This window comes from Ochotona curzoniae, unplaced genomic scaffold (genome assembly GCF_017591425.1).
Source record: "Ochotona curzoniae isolate NIBS_2020 unplaced genomic scaffold, NIBS_Ocur_1.0 contig_1302, whole genome shotgun sequence".
NCBI lineage: Eukaryota > Metazoa > Chordata > Mammalia > Lagomorpha > Ochotonidae > Ochotona > Ochotona curzoniae.
In genome coordinates, this window is record NW_024465035.1 from 19,306,333 (window position 1) to 19,321,126 (window position 14,794).

Consider the following 14,794-nt stretch of genomic DNA (forward strand, 5'->3'; position numbering starts at 1 on the left):
AAACCAATGTACATTACTTTTGCACCCATCAGCCAAAACTCAGTAAGATGTCCCCACTATTTGGGAGCTCTTTCATACACCCATGCAGCATCACTGTTGAGTACGATCGTTGGGATTCATTCTGATGCTTAGCACTTGCTTGCTCTTCATACCTGCTTGTGTGTAGCACCTTCCTTCTGGGCTCATTCTCCATCACCTGAGATATCTCCTTTAGAGTTTCTTGAAGGAAGTGCAATAAACTCTCTCACCTTTGTTTATCTGGAATCTGTCCTTTGCTTTTATTTTGTCTTTGAGAGGTATTCATTACGGGTATAAGCTCATAGATAATGATTTCATCTCCACTGCTGTCGATGAGCCACCAGATTTTTCATTTCACTGTTGTTGACTTTTCTCTGGGTTCTTCCAAAACCTTCTCTTTGTCCCCAGTGTTTTACAATTGCACTATAACGTGTCTAGGCATGGATTTCTTTTTATTTCTAATGCTTAGACTACATTGATTTCCTTAATCTATAGGTCTGTGTTTGTCTTCAGTTCCTGCGAGTTCTCAGGTATTTTCTCAACACATACAGCCTCCATTCTTTTCCTTCAGGCTGCTGTCTCGCTCATGCCTTCACATCTCTTACACCATTTTGATCTCTACCATTTTACATTTCTCTGGGCTGCATTACAAACAACTTCCTTTGATTTATCTTCAGTGCATCAAATTCCTCCTTAACTGTGTCAAATGTGGTCTGACACTCCTCCAAAGGAGTTTATGAAACGTGTGCACCCTGTGCTTTCCCCAGACCTCTGCTTTCTGCCAATGACCACAGATGCCAGCACCTGATGCGGTCTCTGGTTCCCTGCAGCTGCGGGTCTTCAAGCTGGCCAAGTCCTGGCCAACCCTCAACACACTCATCAAGATCATCGGGAACTCGGTGGGGGCGCTGGGGAACCTCACTGTCATCCTGGTCATCATCGTCTTCATCTTTGCCCTGGTTGGCAAACAGCTCCTGGGAGAAAGCTACATCAAAAACTGGAGGAACATCTCTGACTCTGGTGAGAAGCTGCCTCGCTGGCACATGCATGACTTCTTCCACTCCTTCCTCGTCATCTTTCGGATCCTGTGTGGCGAGTGGATCGAGAACATGTGGAACTGCATGCAGGTCGGCCAGGAGTCCGTATGCCTCGTCCTCTTCTTGATGGTGATGGTGCTGGGAAACCTGGTGGTAAGTGGGGGATCTTCTGGGTGGTTCCGGCAAACTTTGACCTGTGTAATGGGGCCCCCATTACACCCCACTGACTGCAAAACCTTCACACTACTCAAAATACACTCACACATGCACACACACCTATGACGAGACGTAGCTTTGGGAGGCAGCTGGACACAGCTGACAGGGAAAGCTCTAGTGTGAATCTCCAAGTCACTGTTCACAAATGGGATGACCCAGGGCAAGAAGCTTAATCTGTCCAAGCTCTAACCCTTTTTGGGGGAAATATATATATATTTATATATATATTTATATTATATAATATAATATTATATAATTTAATAAATAAATTAGATAAATATAATTATATATTTATATTATATATATATATATAAAAGAAAGAAAAGAAGTTCACTCCTAGGCTGCCTGGAAGAATTAAATTATAAGAGACAGCTCACAAATTGCCCGGTGGTATAGGGGTCACGACAGGGACTTGGAGGAAGCTCTTCTTCCTCAATCTGGGAAACCTGGAGCACACCGCATTTGGAGGAGTAAGAGCTGCCACACTGGTCCCAGGGAGGACGGGAGGCCAGACATGATACCCAGGAAAAAAGCAAGGGGCAACATCATTCACAACACCTAGGGAATACTAATGACAAAGGTGTCCACTCCCAGGTCTGGGGACGCCTCCTCTAGAGACTTTCATGCCAGTCGGTTCCGACACCCATTCTGAGGCCTCATTTACATCCACTTGCTCTAGCTGGGGATGCCCTGGCCTACTGCCCAGCTGCCTGGTGAGAGGCCTGGCCTTCTGGGAACCCTGGGAGTCAATTTAATGTCCTTTAAGAATCTTACAGATAGGAAAATACTAGGCTAAGAGAAAGGAGGCAACTACAGGTACAGACTCTTCAAAGTCTTTCCAAGGCATAAGCACATGGGAGTGACCCCAGAACCAACCTGTGCAGGCTCCCCTGGGATGTCACCCTTGGTTCTGCAGGAAGCACTGCTCTAGAATGGACAGCGTGCTCCAAATCTTGTCCATATGCCTTGTGGCATCCCCAAGACTCTCCAAAGCAAGCTTCTGTGATGGCAGGGAGAGTAGGCATGGAGAGGTCCGGACTGTGACCATCCTGCTGTCGAGCTGCAGACATGGCCGTGCCGGGGCCCAGCTCGTTAAGGCTCCATGTTCCCTCCACTCCTTCCCACCAGGTGCTCAACTTATTCATCGCCTTGCTGCTGAATTCCTTCAGTGCCGACAACCTCACAGCCCCAGAGGAAGATGGTGAGGTGAACAACCTACAGGTGGCCCTGGCCCGCATCCAGGTGTTTGGCCGGCGTGCCAGGCAGTGGCTCCACAGATTCCTCAGGAGGCATTGCCTGCTCCCCCGACCCAAGGCCCAGCCACAGCTGCCTGTGAAACTGCCACTATCCAACTCCATATCTGGGAATTGCACTGCTGCCAAGGCTGGTCCTGGAGGGCTGTCCGCTCCCAGAGGCCCCAACGATGACTTAGTCAGCGGTTCTCTTGTGTGGGTCTCTGCACCCATCGCAGAGGGTGAATCTGACCTGGATGACTTGGAGGATGATGGAGAACGGGAGTCTCAGAGTGCGCCACAGGACGGCATCCCCAGAGGGCAGGTGAGAACTCTCTCCAAGGGGCCAGCCAACATGAGAAAGGGGAGGGACCTGAGCTTTGGGACTCTGAGCAGAAGGGAAATATCATGTTGCTGAGGCCTTCCCACATCCAGACTGGCACGGCTAGGCTGCAGGACTCCCAGATCCAATGAGGGGCTTAAACCATGCCATGCTCCCCAGAGTAGGTGGCATTTGCATGGAGTATGAGAGAGAGAGGAGCAAAATTGCCCCAGATGGGCCCCAAGGAAGCAGGGCAGCAAAGGAGCCCCTGGTCACTGTGCTCTATCATTGCAGTGCATGGGACCCATCCTTCGCACAGCTGTGGCTGCCCTGTTGGCTCTGGCCAGCCCAGACTGTGTGCGTGACAAGCTGATGAGATTCCTCCAAGAACAGGATGTTGCTCCGGAGCAAGGTCCTGATTATAACGTGACTCACACAGCTAGCTTTTCCCAACCAGCGATGCCGTGGGGAAACGACACGTGTTCCCCAGAGCTGAAGGCATATGGAAGCCTCTCAGTCAGACACATTTCACAGTACTTTGCACTGCTCTTCATTGCCTTAAGCAAGTTGACAAGCCCTCACTACCTCTTTCCTAAGTAACACAGAGCATACACTTTTGCACACCGCAGGGGGAGCCCCTAGGGACTTACAGGCCTCTGTAAGTGGCTTCAGACAGCTGACGGTTGAATCTGTGCTCTTCCATAACCTTCTTCCCCTGCAGCTGTCACTTCTTTTGTGTTCCAGCAGCTGCTACTATCAGCCTTGGCATTTCCGAAGCCTTTGTCCGGGTGGCAGCTGAGGGCAGGGCACCACCCTCCCAGAGTAAAAAAGCGGGAGCTCTGGCTCAATATCAGTAGTCGCTTTGGGTTTTAGGGGTGCTCCAGGCAACCAAGTTCACTGTCAATCTGACAGCTTGACAAGGAACACTGGGCACGGCTGGCATCAGCTGATCCAAGCAGCTTTGCAGAGCGTGTCATGAGCATTGACGCATGTAGTCATCAGAATAGTGAAGTGGATCTTGCCTTTCAATTTTGCAGATGAAGATCAGAAAGGATACATGGTTGGCCTGAGGTCACACAGCTTCCAAGTGGCAGGTTGGACCCAGATTTGTCTGCACACAGGTGTATGTCTGTGTGGCACCTGCTCACAGCAGGGCCTTGGCTCCAGTAATCCATGTTGTGTGAGAGCTCTTCCAACTCAGAAGTGATCTGCCAAGGGCGGGCCCAAGCAAGCATATGCAACTGGAACCCTCTCTCCCCAGCAGGAGCAGCTGCAGCACACCGGGGACAGCGAGGACACCCCTGCGCCCAGGAGTCCTGGCTCTGGAATGTCTTCCGCAGACCTGGCCTTGTACCTGGGTGAGAAATGGGACAACGAAGTAACTCTTCAGGCCCCTGCAGAGGTAGGTAGGTGAGCATCCCTGTGGGTGTCTAACAGACCTGCCAGTCCTGCCCCACGCCACAGAGGGTTGGGAGGTGGGGGCTACTTGGGGTGGTCTAGACCACACCCAACCACATGCCTCGTCTCTCTCAGCCTCTGGGGCAGCAGCACATGGCCAGCCTTTCCCACACCAGTGTCCCAGTTGTGCGTAGGCCCAGTGTGGGGATGGGAAGCAGCCACTGGGTGCCCTGGGCCAGCTCTGGGGCCTCTTTGAACCACAGCCCCTTCATCTAAGAAGCCAAACAACAATGCCTGTTGCATGGAACAGCTTTGAAGCCCAGAGCAGAGGTTAATGACAGCCAGGGAAGAAAAAAAAAAAAAACAAGAGAACCCACAGGTAAAGTTCACTGTTTCTCTAAGCCCCAAGACCAAAGCTGGAAGTGCTGGCACATGAGGAAGTCTCCCCCGGGGGGGCTCTTTGGTCCCTGTCCTTTTCCCTGCCCTGAGACAGGCTGGGGCTAGAGCAGGCAGCCTCCAAGTCACAGAGCAGGAAGATGTCGGATTGCAGAAGACCTTGCAAGAGGCAAAAACGGACTGTGTCATCTGGCTCATAAACCTTTGAAGACAACAAGCTGTTGGAAACAGGGTGTCCATAAAGAGCTAGTGACTGCCACACCACTGGGTTAAATTCAGGGATCTGGTTTGCCATTACACCCACGGAGACCTGAGCCTGAGCCTGCTGAGACAGGCCTGGGCTAGGTAAAGGTGAGGAAGCCACCGTCCACTCAACCCAGGAACCCCAGCTGCAGGATGTGTGCCCCGGGACAATGGGACAACAGGGACGGACCAAGAGTGGGCTGAGAGGGTGATAGCAGGGAGCTGGCCACTAGATCCCCAATGGGTGGGGGTTGACCTGCTCTTCACGGGGGTGCTACAGGTCCTCCCGGATGCCCACGCACTCTTTTGACTAGCACACCATGCTCCATGCCCTCAGCACACAACTCATGGGCACTGCTGTTGTTTTTGTGTTCTTGTCCCTGACCCTGATCAGGCAGGGAGGGGCCTGGCCGTGACAGCTGGGGACCCACCCCACCATTTGGCTCCATTAGTGCAGCTATCAGCTTCACTAATATGAGAGCAGCTTCAACTCCTAATTGAATTCGTCAGGAGACATTACAGGGCTAGACTGCCAGGAGGGCAGTAGCACCCCGGCAGCCTTGCTCCCTGATTAAATATTCAAGTCCAGCAAGAACCCAGAGTCGTCGTGGGTGTAATTACAGCGTCTCGGGCCATTGCTGGTGCTCCATCAGAGCACGGAGATCTCACTGTGCACAGCTGAGCCTGGTTCTGCAGACAGAGTTAGCATCCTGGAGGGATGTCCAGCAGGTGCAGCAGTGGGAACTGAGCCCTTGCTGCTCTTGCTGCACCTCATGGCTCCCGGACGGTGGAACCTACAGTGATCAGGTAGCATACAGAACACCCCCCAGGACTACTCATAGAGCTGAGTTTGCTGTCTTGGACTTTTGCCCCCTAGGGACTGGATGACACCAGCCCCTCGGAGGGCAGCACAGTAGACTGCCCAGACCCAGAAGAGATTCTGCGGAAGATCCCGGAGCTGGCAGATGAGCTGGAAGAGCCAGAGGATTGCTTCCCAGAAGGTAAATGGGGCAGCCACAGCCCCCTCCTAGGGGCAGAATCCAGCTCCACGGTTCCCCACTGGGTTCACAGGAAACAATAAACAGGGCCCCAGCTGCCCAATTCCTGGTCATAGAGCAGCAGCATCAAACACAGTTGCTGCAAGGTACAGGAGCCTGGTAATGCTCCCGGCTTCTCACACCACGTCAGACACAGCACATAGAAGCTAAGCCTTCCATGCTGCTCTCAGAAAGCATCCAATGAGTGCTAAATCAGCCCTTGGAACTAGAAAAGGGGAGCCACCCTCATAAACACCCCCACAGCTCCTGATCTGGACATAGAGGACCCACACGAGGACTATAATATATCCTTACCTGCCATCCCCTGTAGAACTCTCCAGAAGCAGAGCCTGTGTCCGATCCATCCTCATTCTCAACATTTAAAATAGCAATGTACATCTCATTCCCCAGGCATATTTGTGCCATGAATAAATAAATGGTTCACACTCTGAAGGGAATTACAGCCTCCATGATATATAATGGAAATAGAAAAAAAATAAAACCACGCTGTTGGTTCCACCTAACTCAGGCTGCATCCCAGCCATATGGCAACCCATCAGTCTGGCATAGGCCCCTCAGCTTGTCAGGGATCCTGGGATTTGAGGAGACAGTGGTAGAACAAAGAGGCTCTTGTCATCCGTGAGGAAGAAATGGCCAGGGAGGACAAGAAAAGAAATGCTTCATGGGAAGGACTGCTGGGTTGAAGAACCCCTTGAAAGGAAGTCCTCTTCTCCCATATTCTAAGAAGGAATTTTTCCCAAAGGGCAGTAATAGGTCATCCAGTACAGGAGTCTCTTTGTGGGGCTGTGGCAGAAATGGTTGTGTCTGTTGAATGAACTGCCAGCCATCGGCAACCTCTCCCTACAGCCTGCCTTCGCCACTGTCCCTGCTGCAAGGTGAACGTTGCCAAGTTCCCCTGGTCCGTGGGTTGGCAGATGCGCAAGACCTGCTACCGCATCGTGGAGCACAGCTGGTTTGAGACCTTCATCATCTTCATGATCCTGCTCAGCAGTGGAGCACTGGTAAGGGAGGGGCTGCCCCAAAGCCCTCCATGAACAGGGTCTTTCACCACCCAGGGACCCAGGCTCTGTGGAGGGAGAGCCACAGCTGAGTATGAGGGATCCAAGTACAGCAGGTGTTCCGGGTGCCCATGCCAGAGTTTGCTAACCCCAGCTCCTGGGCATCTCAGGTTAGTGTGTGCTTTCGACTTCAGGGCTGGAGAAACTAAGACCCGAGAGCCTCCAGAGGCCTGTCCAAGGGCAGTCAGCGTTTCGGTGTCAAAACCAAACTTTGCCTTCATTTGACTCCAAAGTCCCTGGCTTCCTGCCCTCTGACTCCCCCCAGCCCACCCCAACACACTGATCTGCTCTGAAATCACAAGACAAAGAAGACCACCCTTCCTTGCCTCATTAACCCACCTGCAAAGGCTCCCCTTTCTCCTTCACAGCTTGCAGGAAATCAGCATGAAAGTACCTCCCCAAATGCAGTTGCTCCTTGAGGGGTGTGCTGGGAACACAGGCAATTTGGCACAGTTGTTGAAAGACTGCAGTCCAGTCCGAAGTGCCTGAGTTCAAGTCCCAGCTTCACCCCTGACCCTGGCTACCTGATAATACACAGATGATGCCACCAAGAGTTGCAGTCCTGCCACGCAGATGACAGACCCTGACAGAGCTTCAGCCTAGCCTGGCCTTGGGTACTGCAGACACTTGGAAAGTGAATCAATAAATAGTAGTTATTTCTCTCTCTCTCTCTCTCTCTCTCTCTCTCCCCTTGGAACATTTCTAAACAAATCCTTACCTGTGGAGGTTATTAAGAGATAGATTCTGATGAGAAACATCTATGGCAGGACCTGAGAATATGCACCCCCAGTGAGTTCCAGCACAGCTGATGCTGCAAGCTGTGAGCCACAGGTGGAGTAAAGGGTGTTAAGTGGAGGGAGATGGAGACACTGAAAGCCAGGCTGGGAGGAGCCAGGAAGGAAACTCCCCCTCCGCGGCGTAGCTTAGGCTCGCTGCCCGGCCTCAGTACTCATCCCACTGGGCACTGAACGGGGACTCACCTCACCATCCATATATACCCACATGCTGCTGAATACGGTCTCCCAAATATCAAATATCTGGGCACTCACTTCAGTGCCCCCCCGTGTCCTCAGTGGGGGAGGAGCACAGCTACTCCAGGTGTGGCCTCAACTCCTTCCACCAAGGAACACAAACTGAGAAGTGGGAAGAAGGCTGGGGTAGATAACACCAAAGCGGGGGAGGGGAATGGTGGGTGTCAAGGCAGCACCCGTCCAGCATCCCAGGGATCACAGGGTCAGGAAACACCCATTGCTCTGGACAAGGCTCAGATGGCTCACTTGGCCTGCATGACACCTGCCTGACACCTGCTGCCTCTCCTGGCGGGCCAATTCCATGCTGTGGTCCTGAGGGCTTCCTCCCCATCTTACCTAGCTCTTGTCTTCCCCGGTCCTTCTCTCTCTCCCGTATTCTCTCCTCCACCTGCCCTTGCTCCTCCTCCCTCTGCTGCCCCTCTCGTCTCCCAGAACAGATCCTGCAGCACCCCCCCCCATCTCCATCCCCACAGCACCACACAGCCATACACCAAATTTTGTCTTTCTTCTGCTTTTGCCTCGAGTGCTTTTAAAAATAACATAAGTCTAGCTTTGACAAAGAAAGGAAACTTGGAAATTAAAGCAAAGGGCAAAGAAAAAAAAAACTCATCCATTTCCTGTCACCCAAAAGAAACTTTCACTTTGAAACCTTTAGGTATACCTCCTTCCCAGCTCTCACACATATCACTAATTAAAAAATAATAATAAGACCTGAAGCTAACTCTGTGGCACAGTGAGTTAACTCTACCCTGCAGTGCCAGCATCCCATATGGACCCTGGTTCAAGTCCCAGCTGCTCCACTTCCCATCCAGCTCCCTGTTAATGTGCTGGGAAAATGGTGGAGGATGGTTCAAGCGCTTGAGTTCCTGCACACATGTGGGAGATCCTGACATGGCTTCTGGAGCCTGTCTTACACCTGCCCAAGTCCCAGCCAGTGCAACAAAACCCTACCCATGCATTTGGTCATTTCTCAGTAAATTACTTTCCCAAGTATGTTCAGACTACTCCACGGAACGGGTTGCAATCAGGAACGTTTCCTGATATGCTCAACCAATCTCTGTGCTTGTGTGTCCCCCGCCTGGAGCGTCCTTCGTAAGAGTGTCCTTAAGTAAGAATGGACTTACATAATCACCTTGGAGACAAGCACTGGTCCCCAGTGCAGACTGGCAGCCAGGTACCCAGCGCAAAGGCAGAAGAGGAGGAGCATGCCTGGGAAGGAGCTGAGAGACAACCAAAGCCCAGGGCAAAGGGGTGCCCAACCACCACAGGGCCCTAACTACCATTGTGTAATATCTGGGTGAGTGCTACCGCATGCAGTGTCGTCTCAGGATGGGCAGCCCAGCATCCTGCTCCTGACACTGAAATGACTTCCTTCCCGCCAGTTGTCCACAGTGCAGCACCAGCAGGGCAGGTTCCCAACTCCTCCTTTTCCTTGATTAATATTTGTTTTCCTTGAAAGGCAGAGAGGGAGAGATAGTCTGGAGCCCAGAGCTCCCTCGGTGTCCGCTACGTGGGTGGCAGGGGCCCCAAGCACTCACACCATCTTCTACTGCCTTCCCCAAGCGCATCAGCTGGGAGCGAGGTGAGAGGTGCGGTGCTGCAGCCAGCACAGAAGGGCTGCAGGTGTCGGGGACCCTCCCCCACTCTTGGTTCTCCTCTCTCAGTCTGATGAAGGGAAAACAGCATCTTCTTTAAATCTGACAAGAGTTTCCCTGAGTGCAGGTGCAACAGAACGTTTTCGTTCACGGGCTTGGTGCAGTTCTTGCCCTCGTTCCTGTAAACTACTTGCAAACATCACGTGATGCCTTTATTTTTAGACCACAGCTCTGTGCAGTTCCCTATGGCTCACTCCCAAAACCCAGCCAGGAAGCTTTCCCTTCTTGCCTACACCAACAGGACTGCCGTACCCCCAGCTCTGAGGCCATCACAGCCCTTGATCTCTCACTACTGTGCCTCAACCACTGCCCCAACCTGACTTCCCACAGCACTGAGAATGGGATGAACCCTCCACGTTGGCCATGGGCTCACTCCCAGAGCTGTAGGCATCACTGGTTGCAGCCTTCCCTCCCCGCGGGGGTCTCCAGGGGCAGCCTGCCATCCTACACCCTTCGTCCCTTGCAGGCCTTTGAAGACTGTTACCTGGACCAGAAGCCCACAGTGCAGGCCCTGCTGGAGTACACAGACAGGGTATTCACCTTTGTCTTTGTGCTGGAGATGCTGCTCAAGTGGGTGGCGTACGGCTTCAAGAAGTACTTCACCAACGCCTGGTGCTGGCTGGACTTCCTCATCGTGGCCGTGAGTGGCCCTGGTGGGGGGAGGGGGGAGCTGGGAAGATGGGGGCGTTACCTCTGACTCCTGGCTATGACTAATGCAAATTCAGCTGAGACCCAGCCTGCCAGGGAGAGGCCACGAGTGCTGAGTAAGGAGTCCGACAAGAACCCTGCACACCTGTACAGGTGAGGGGCAAACAGCTCTGAGCATCCCCAAGGGAGCCCTCAGTTCTTAGGCCTGCATCCAGAAAGGCCACTAGACTAGCTCATGTTTTCATGTCCTAATCAAGATGACAGGTGAGCCCTTGGGGATCTGTTGATTCAGGGGAGGTCTGAGCTGCAAGCAACTGCGCACCTGCTGACTCTGGCCTTCAGCCCTGGCTGTACCATAGAATCACCTGGAACATCAACTCCCAGAGATTCTGACCTGACTGGTCTTGGAGGCAGGGAGGTTTGTGTACCTAGTCAAAGCTCCAAGACATTTCTGGGTGCAGTCATGGCCAAGGACCACAGAGTTCATTTCACAGGCTCCTCCCTCCCCAGGGATGCTGGAAGGGAGAGTGGGTCCCTTCTGGAGATGAGGAGTTCAAGTGGCCACAGGCCCCCTGCACTCGGGAATTCACCACGTGCCTCCCACGTGTGTGATTCCCTCACCCTCAGCCCCAGCTCTGGTCCCTTTTCCCCCTTCTCCCCATGGGCCACTGCTCTCGAGTCCCCAAGGAGCCTCTTGGTTCTCTGAGGACTTCTGCAGGCGTGTTCTGTGTCTGTCTCTGCCACCTCCCACTCCCACAGCCACTGGCAGCAAGACATGTGCTTTCAGAGGTGTAGGAAATGTGTCTCTATGTGACACTCACCTCCAAAGCTGGATAGAGTCCAGGACAGAACATTCTGTCTCTGTTGGCGGGGTCCCCGCAGCAGGCCCATGCCTTTCCATCTCTGCTGATACCATTGCTCCAGCCATAGCCAGTCACTGCACTGCAGGGATCGGCTGGGAGGCCTTCAGTCTGAGTCACAGGTGATCACTTTGTGCACAGCAAATAAGATTTGAGAAGTGAAGACGAGATGCTCTGGCTGCCACTTGCTTCTTTAGGGCAGCCACCTATGCCATGTCAGTCTACTTCCAGTTCTCCCACTTGTTCCGTCCATCTTCCTGATGAATCTTCCTTCCAACACCCATCCTTCTTCCAAACATCCCTCCTTTCATCTACCAAGCCATTCACCTTTCTTCTTCCTTCTTGCCAAGCTTCCATCTCTACATTCTCCATATGCCCTTTTCCATGAGCTGACTCCTTCCATCTGTCTGGTGCCCTTCTCCTTTCCTGCCTCCCTTCTGCCCACACATTTATCCACGGAAATGTGTGTCTTCCTGTATTTGAATTCATGCTTTTGTCCAACTCTGCAGTCGTCTGCCTGTCTACTCACCCATTCACGCAACTTCCATCCAAGTATTGTATTTATTCATCTTCCTGCCCATTCATTCTTCCATGTTTCCAGCCTTCCTTTAGCCCTCCCATTTATTCTTCCTTTCACACTTACGCATTCATTCATCACCTTCACTTTCATTGCTCCACCCATCCATCCATTCATCTTGTCAAGCCTTTCCTGTCATTCACTAATTCCTTTCACTTGTCTCTTCTCTCCAATTCTCTGTTTCCCCCTTCTCACACCTGCCCTGCCATCCCTCCTTCCCCATCCATTCATCCTGCTCATCCAGTAATTTTCCCCTGCTTCTATGCTTTTTCCTTTCCTTCATTTCTTTCTTCCCTTCCTTCTAGTCAACTACCTGTCTTACCCATCCTCTAAGTAATCTTCTACCCAGTCAACATTCCCACTTTGCTTCTTGCTTCCTTCAGTTCACCACAACATGCTTGTATATTTTCTTCCATTTTCCAAAACTATATTAAACTGCAGAACGAGAGTGTCTTCTGAATTGCTCTGGGAAAGACAGAAGGAATAGTCCCTCTGTTTAGGAGTTTACACTTCACTCTTCCAGCAAATCAGGTACTTGGGAAAAATAATGTTACAGTGGTGGAAGAGTGTAACGGTCACTTCTGGAGACATTCAGTGTCTTAGGGACACACAGACATAGCCTTCTCCCAATGGAGCAGTTTAAGAAGGCTTCGCTTAGGAGGTGGTGATAGATTGTAACACGGAGGTGCAACATGGACAAAGGAAGGCAGGTCCTCCATGGAGGGTGACCCTGAGCAAAGGTATGGATGCAGGTGTGATCATGGAGCAGTACATTGGATCAAACATGGGTGAAGAATGAATGAGAAAGTAAATGCCAGCTATACTATGCAGGCTAAGAAGTCTGGAGCTTGTCCTGAGGGCGAAGTGCTAGTGCAGGTTGGGAAGAAGAATGTGTATGACCGTGATCAGATTCACAGTGGAGAATGGTGAGTCGGATGGTGAGCAGAGGTGGCACCGGACATGGCTGAGTTGGCCTTGTGGAGACGGGCCAGCCCCTGTCTGCCCAACTGCACACAGAGCAGGCTACCCCATGAGACTGAACTAGAAATAGCATGAAACCGGCCCCTTGCCTCCCTTCCCTTGGCTTTCCAGAGAGCTTGTGTCCGGAGCTGCTCATTTCCAGATCAGATCTTCATCCTTTGCACTGTTTGAGGCTCCACACCCCAGGGCACAGCTCTCACTTCCTGAAGTGCCAGTGAGCATCTCTCCAGCTAGCTGCCAGGATAAGCTATGTCTGAATTCGGCTCATGATTCATGTACAGCCATCCTCAGGCTTAAGACTACATACACAGTGTTCCCCTGTCACTTGATAAGTCCCAAGCCTGACTGAGAATTGTCTCCTGCCTGTTTGAGTCCTCTGCAGTCCTTGGCCCACCACTGACAGACCATGAGGGCTCAGTCTTGGTATTTCCAGTCTCAACCAAACCTGGATCCCATAGACCTGTGCTGGTCCCTCCTACTGAGAAATGCAGAGCTGGGAAGGCATTGGAGGCAGAGTCTGACAACCTTTTTTTACAAAGAGTGAAAGTCCATGGACTAGCAGGACACTGCCTAAGCCCACAAAAAATTAGGGATCAAGGGAACCCCCACCCAGGTCAGAGCAGGATTCTTTCCATCCCACTTCTTGAACAAATACTACTGAGACCAATTTTATGTCCCTCAAAGTAAACTTCAGTTCGCTTCTCCAAAGGGACCCAGCCTCTCCAAGACTCTCCAAGTTTCTGAAAGTCACAGTCTCAAGGGTGTTAGGGCCTGGTTGGGATCCCTAGAGGGGAAAGAAAGAATAGACTTAATGCACGGGGAGCTTGGTCCCCAAACTCACCAGGTGATGACAGCATGAATGACTGAGTCTTTCCTGCCCAAGAGTTCAGATAAGTGACCAAAGAGATCATCCCTCAAAGGGTGGGGCCTGGACCCTTTGCTGACCTCTCAGTGGAGTTCCAGAGAAGGTGGAAGCCATGATGGCTTAGGCAGAGCAGGGGGCAGAGAGACAGGTTAGACTTCCTGCCTTCTGCCTCCTGCCCCCGGGCCTGGCTTTCTGTGGCTATGCTGACATCCGCTTGTGCTCTCTGCTTACACTCAGATATCACTGACAAGCCTTACGGCAAAGATTCTGGAATATTCTGACATGGCGCCTATCAAGGCTCTCCGGACACTGCGTGCCCTGCGGCCACTCCGGGCCCTGTCTCGGTTTGAAGGCATGCGGGTAAGACCCCTCTCTCTCTCAGAGCTTTGGAGCCCACACTCGTTTGTGTGGCTCTGCACACTGCTGACCCCAAGCTCTGGGCCCCACTGGTAAAGGCTGCTGGACCTTGTGGCTTCACTTGCTGCTCCAACACAGGTGTCACTGCACAACCCAACTCCACTGTTGCCTTCCAGGTCTTCCCTTGTCACCCATAAATATTACACCCCCAAATCTCAGGCCTCATCCCTGCTGACCCCGGGGGAGGTGATCCGCTTGCATGCCCTCCAAGCACCCCAGCTCTGCCTCTTGTTCTTACTTTGAGTATCTCCAGCCCCTCTGTGCTGTCACGACCCCTAGATCTTTCCTGGTTTGCTTTGTTTAAGTGTAGTAACTTCATCAGCTCAGCACCACCCATCTGAGAGCCCACTCTCTTAGCTGGCCCCATGGGTTTCCTCCCTTCCCTTACCTCTTTGCTTACTCAGGCTCTCTCTGCCTGCTTCAGGCTGGATCTCCCAGAGCAAAAAAAATGAGATTTCACTTTGCTCCTCCACCTTTGACTCAAGGCAGAGCTGCAAAAACAAAAGGGCTTTTGAAATTGATTGCACCTTTAGGAACATTTGAAGCTAAAGACTGAGGCAGCTTGATTTTTGTATTTTGTATTTTGTTTTGCAGGCAGGTGTTGGCTGCCTTACAAATGAGCAAGTTGATGAATATGGATTTAGAGGCGTACTTGACACGACATTGTGTTTGTTGTATTCAAAGGGTATAAAGCAAGGTCCTAGAAGATTCTGTGTGCAAGCATATATGCACACGTGTACACACACACACACACACACACACACACACACACACACACACAC

The 14,794-nt window shown here is 51.9% G+C and overlaps 1 protein-coding gene across 4 annotated transcripts in view; it reads left to right on the forward strand.

The window, feature by feature from the left end:
• SCN10A (sodium voltage-gated channel alpha subunit 10) overlaps positions 1 to 14,794 on the forward strand; it is a 78,375-nt gene that overhangs the window by 54,608 nt on the left and 8,973 nt on the right. For 3 of the 4 annotated variants that reach the window (XM_040965476.1, XM_040965470.1, XM_040965492.1), the window contains 7 exons: positions 849 to 1,208; positions 2,400 to 2,828; positions 4,087 to 4,227; positions 5,740 to 5,863; positions 6,767 to 6,921; positions 10,131 to 10,304; positions 13,833 to 13,955. In XM_040965476.1, coding sequence (XP_040821410.1) covers positions 849 to 1,208; positions 2,400 to 2,828; positions 4,087 to 4,227; positions 5,740 to 5,863; positions 6,767 to 6,921; positions 10,131 to 10,304; positions 13,833 to 13,955 — 1,506 coding nt within the window. The remainder of the gene's footprint in view (positions 1 to 848; positions 1,209 to 2,399; positions 2,829 to 4,086; positions 4,228 to 5,739; positions 5,864 to 6,766; positions 6,922 to 10,130; positions 10,305 to 13,832; positions 13,956 to 14,794) is intronic. The other variant, XM_040965484.1, reaches the window with a different exon arrangement.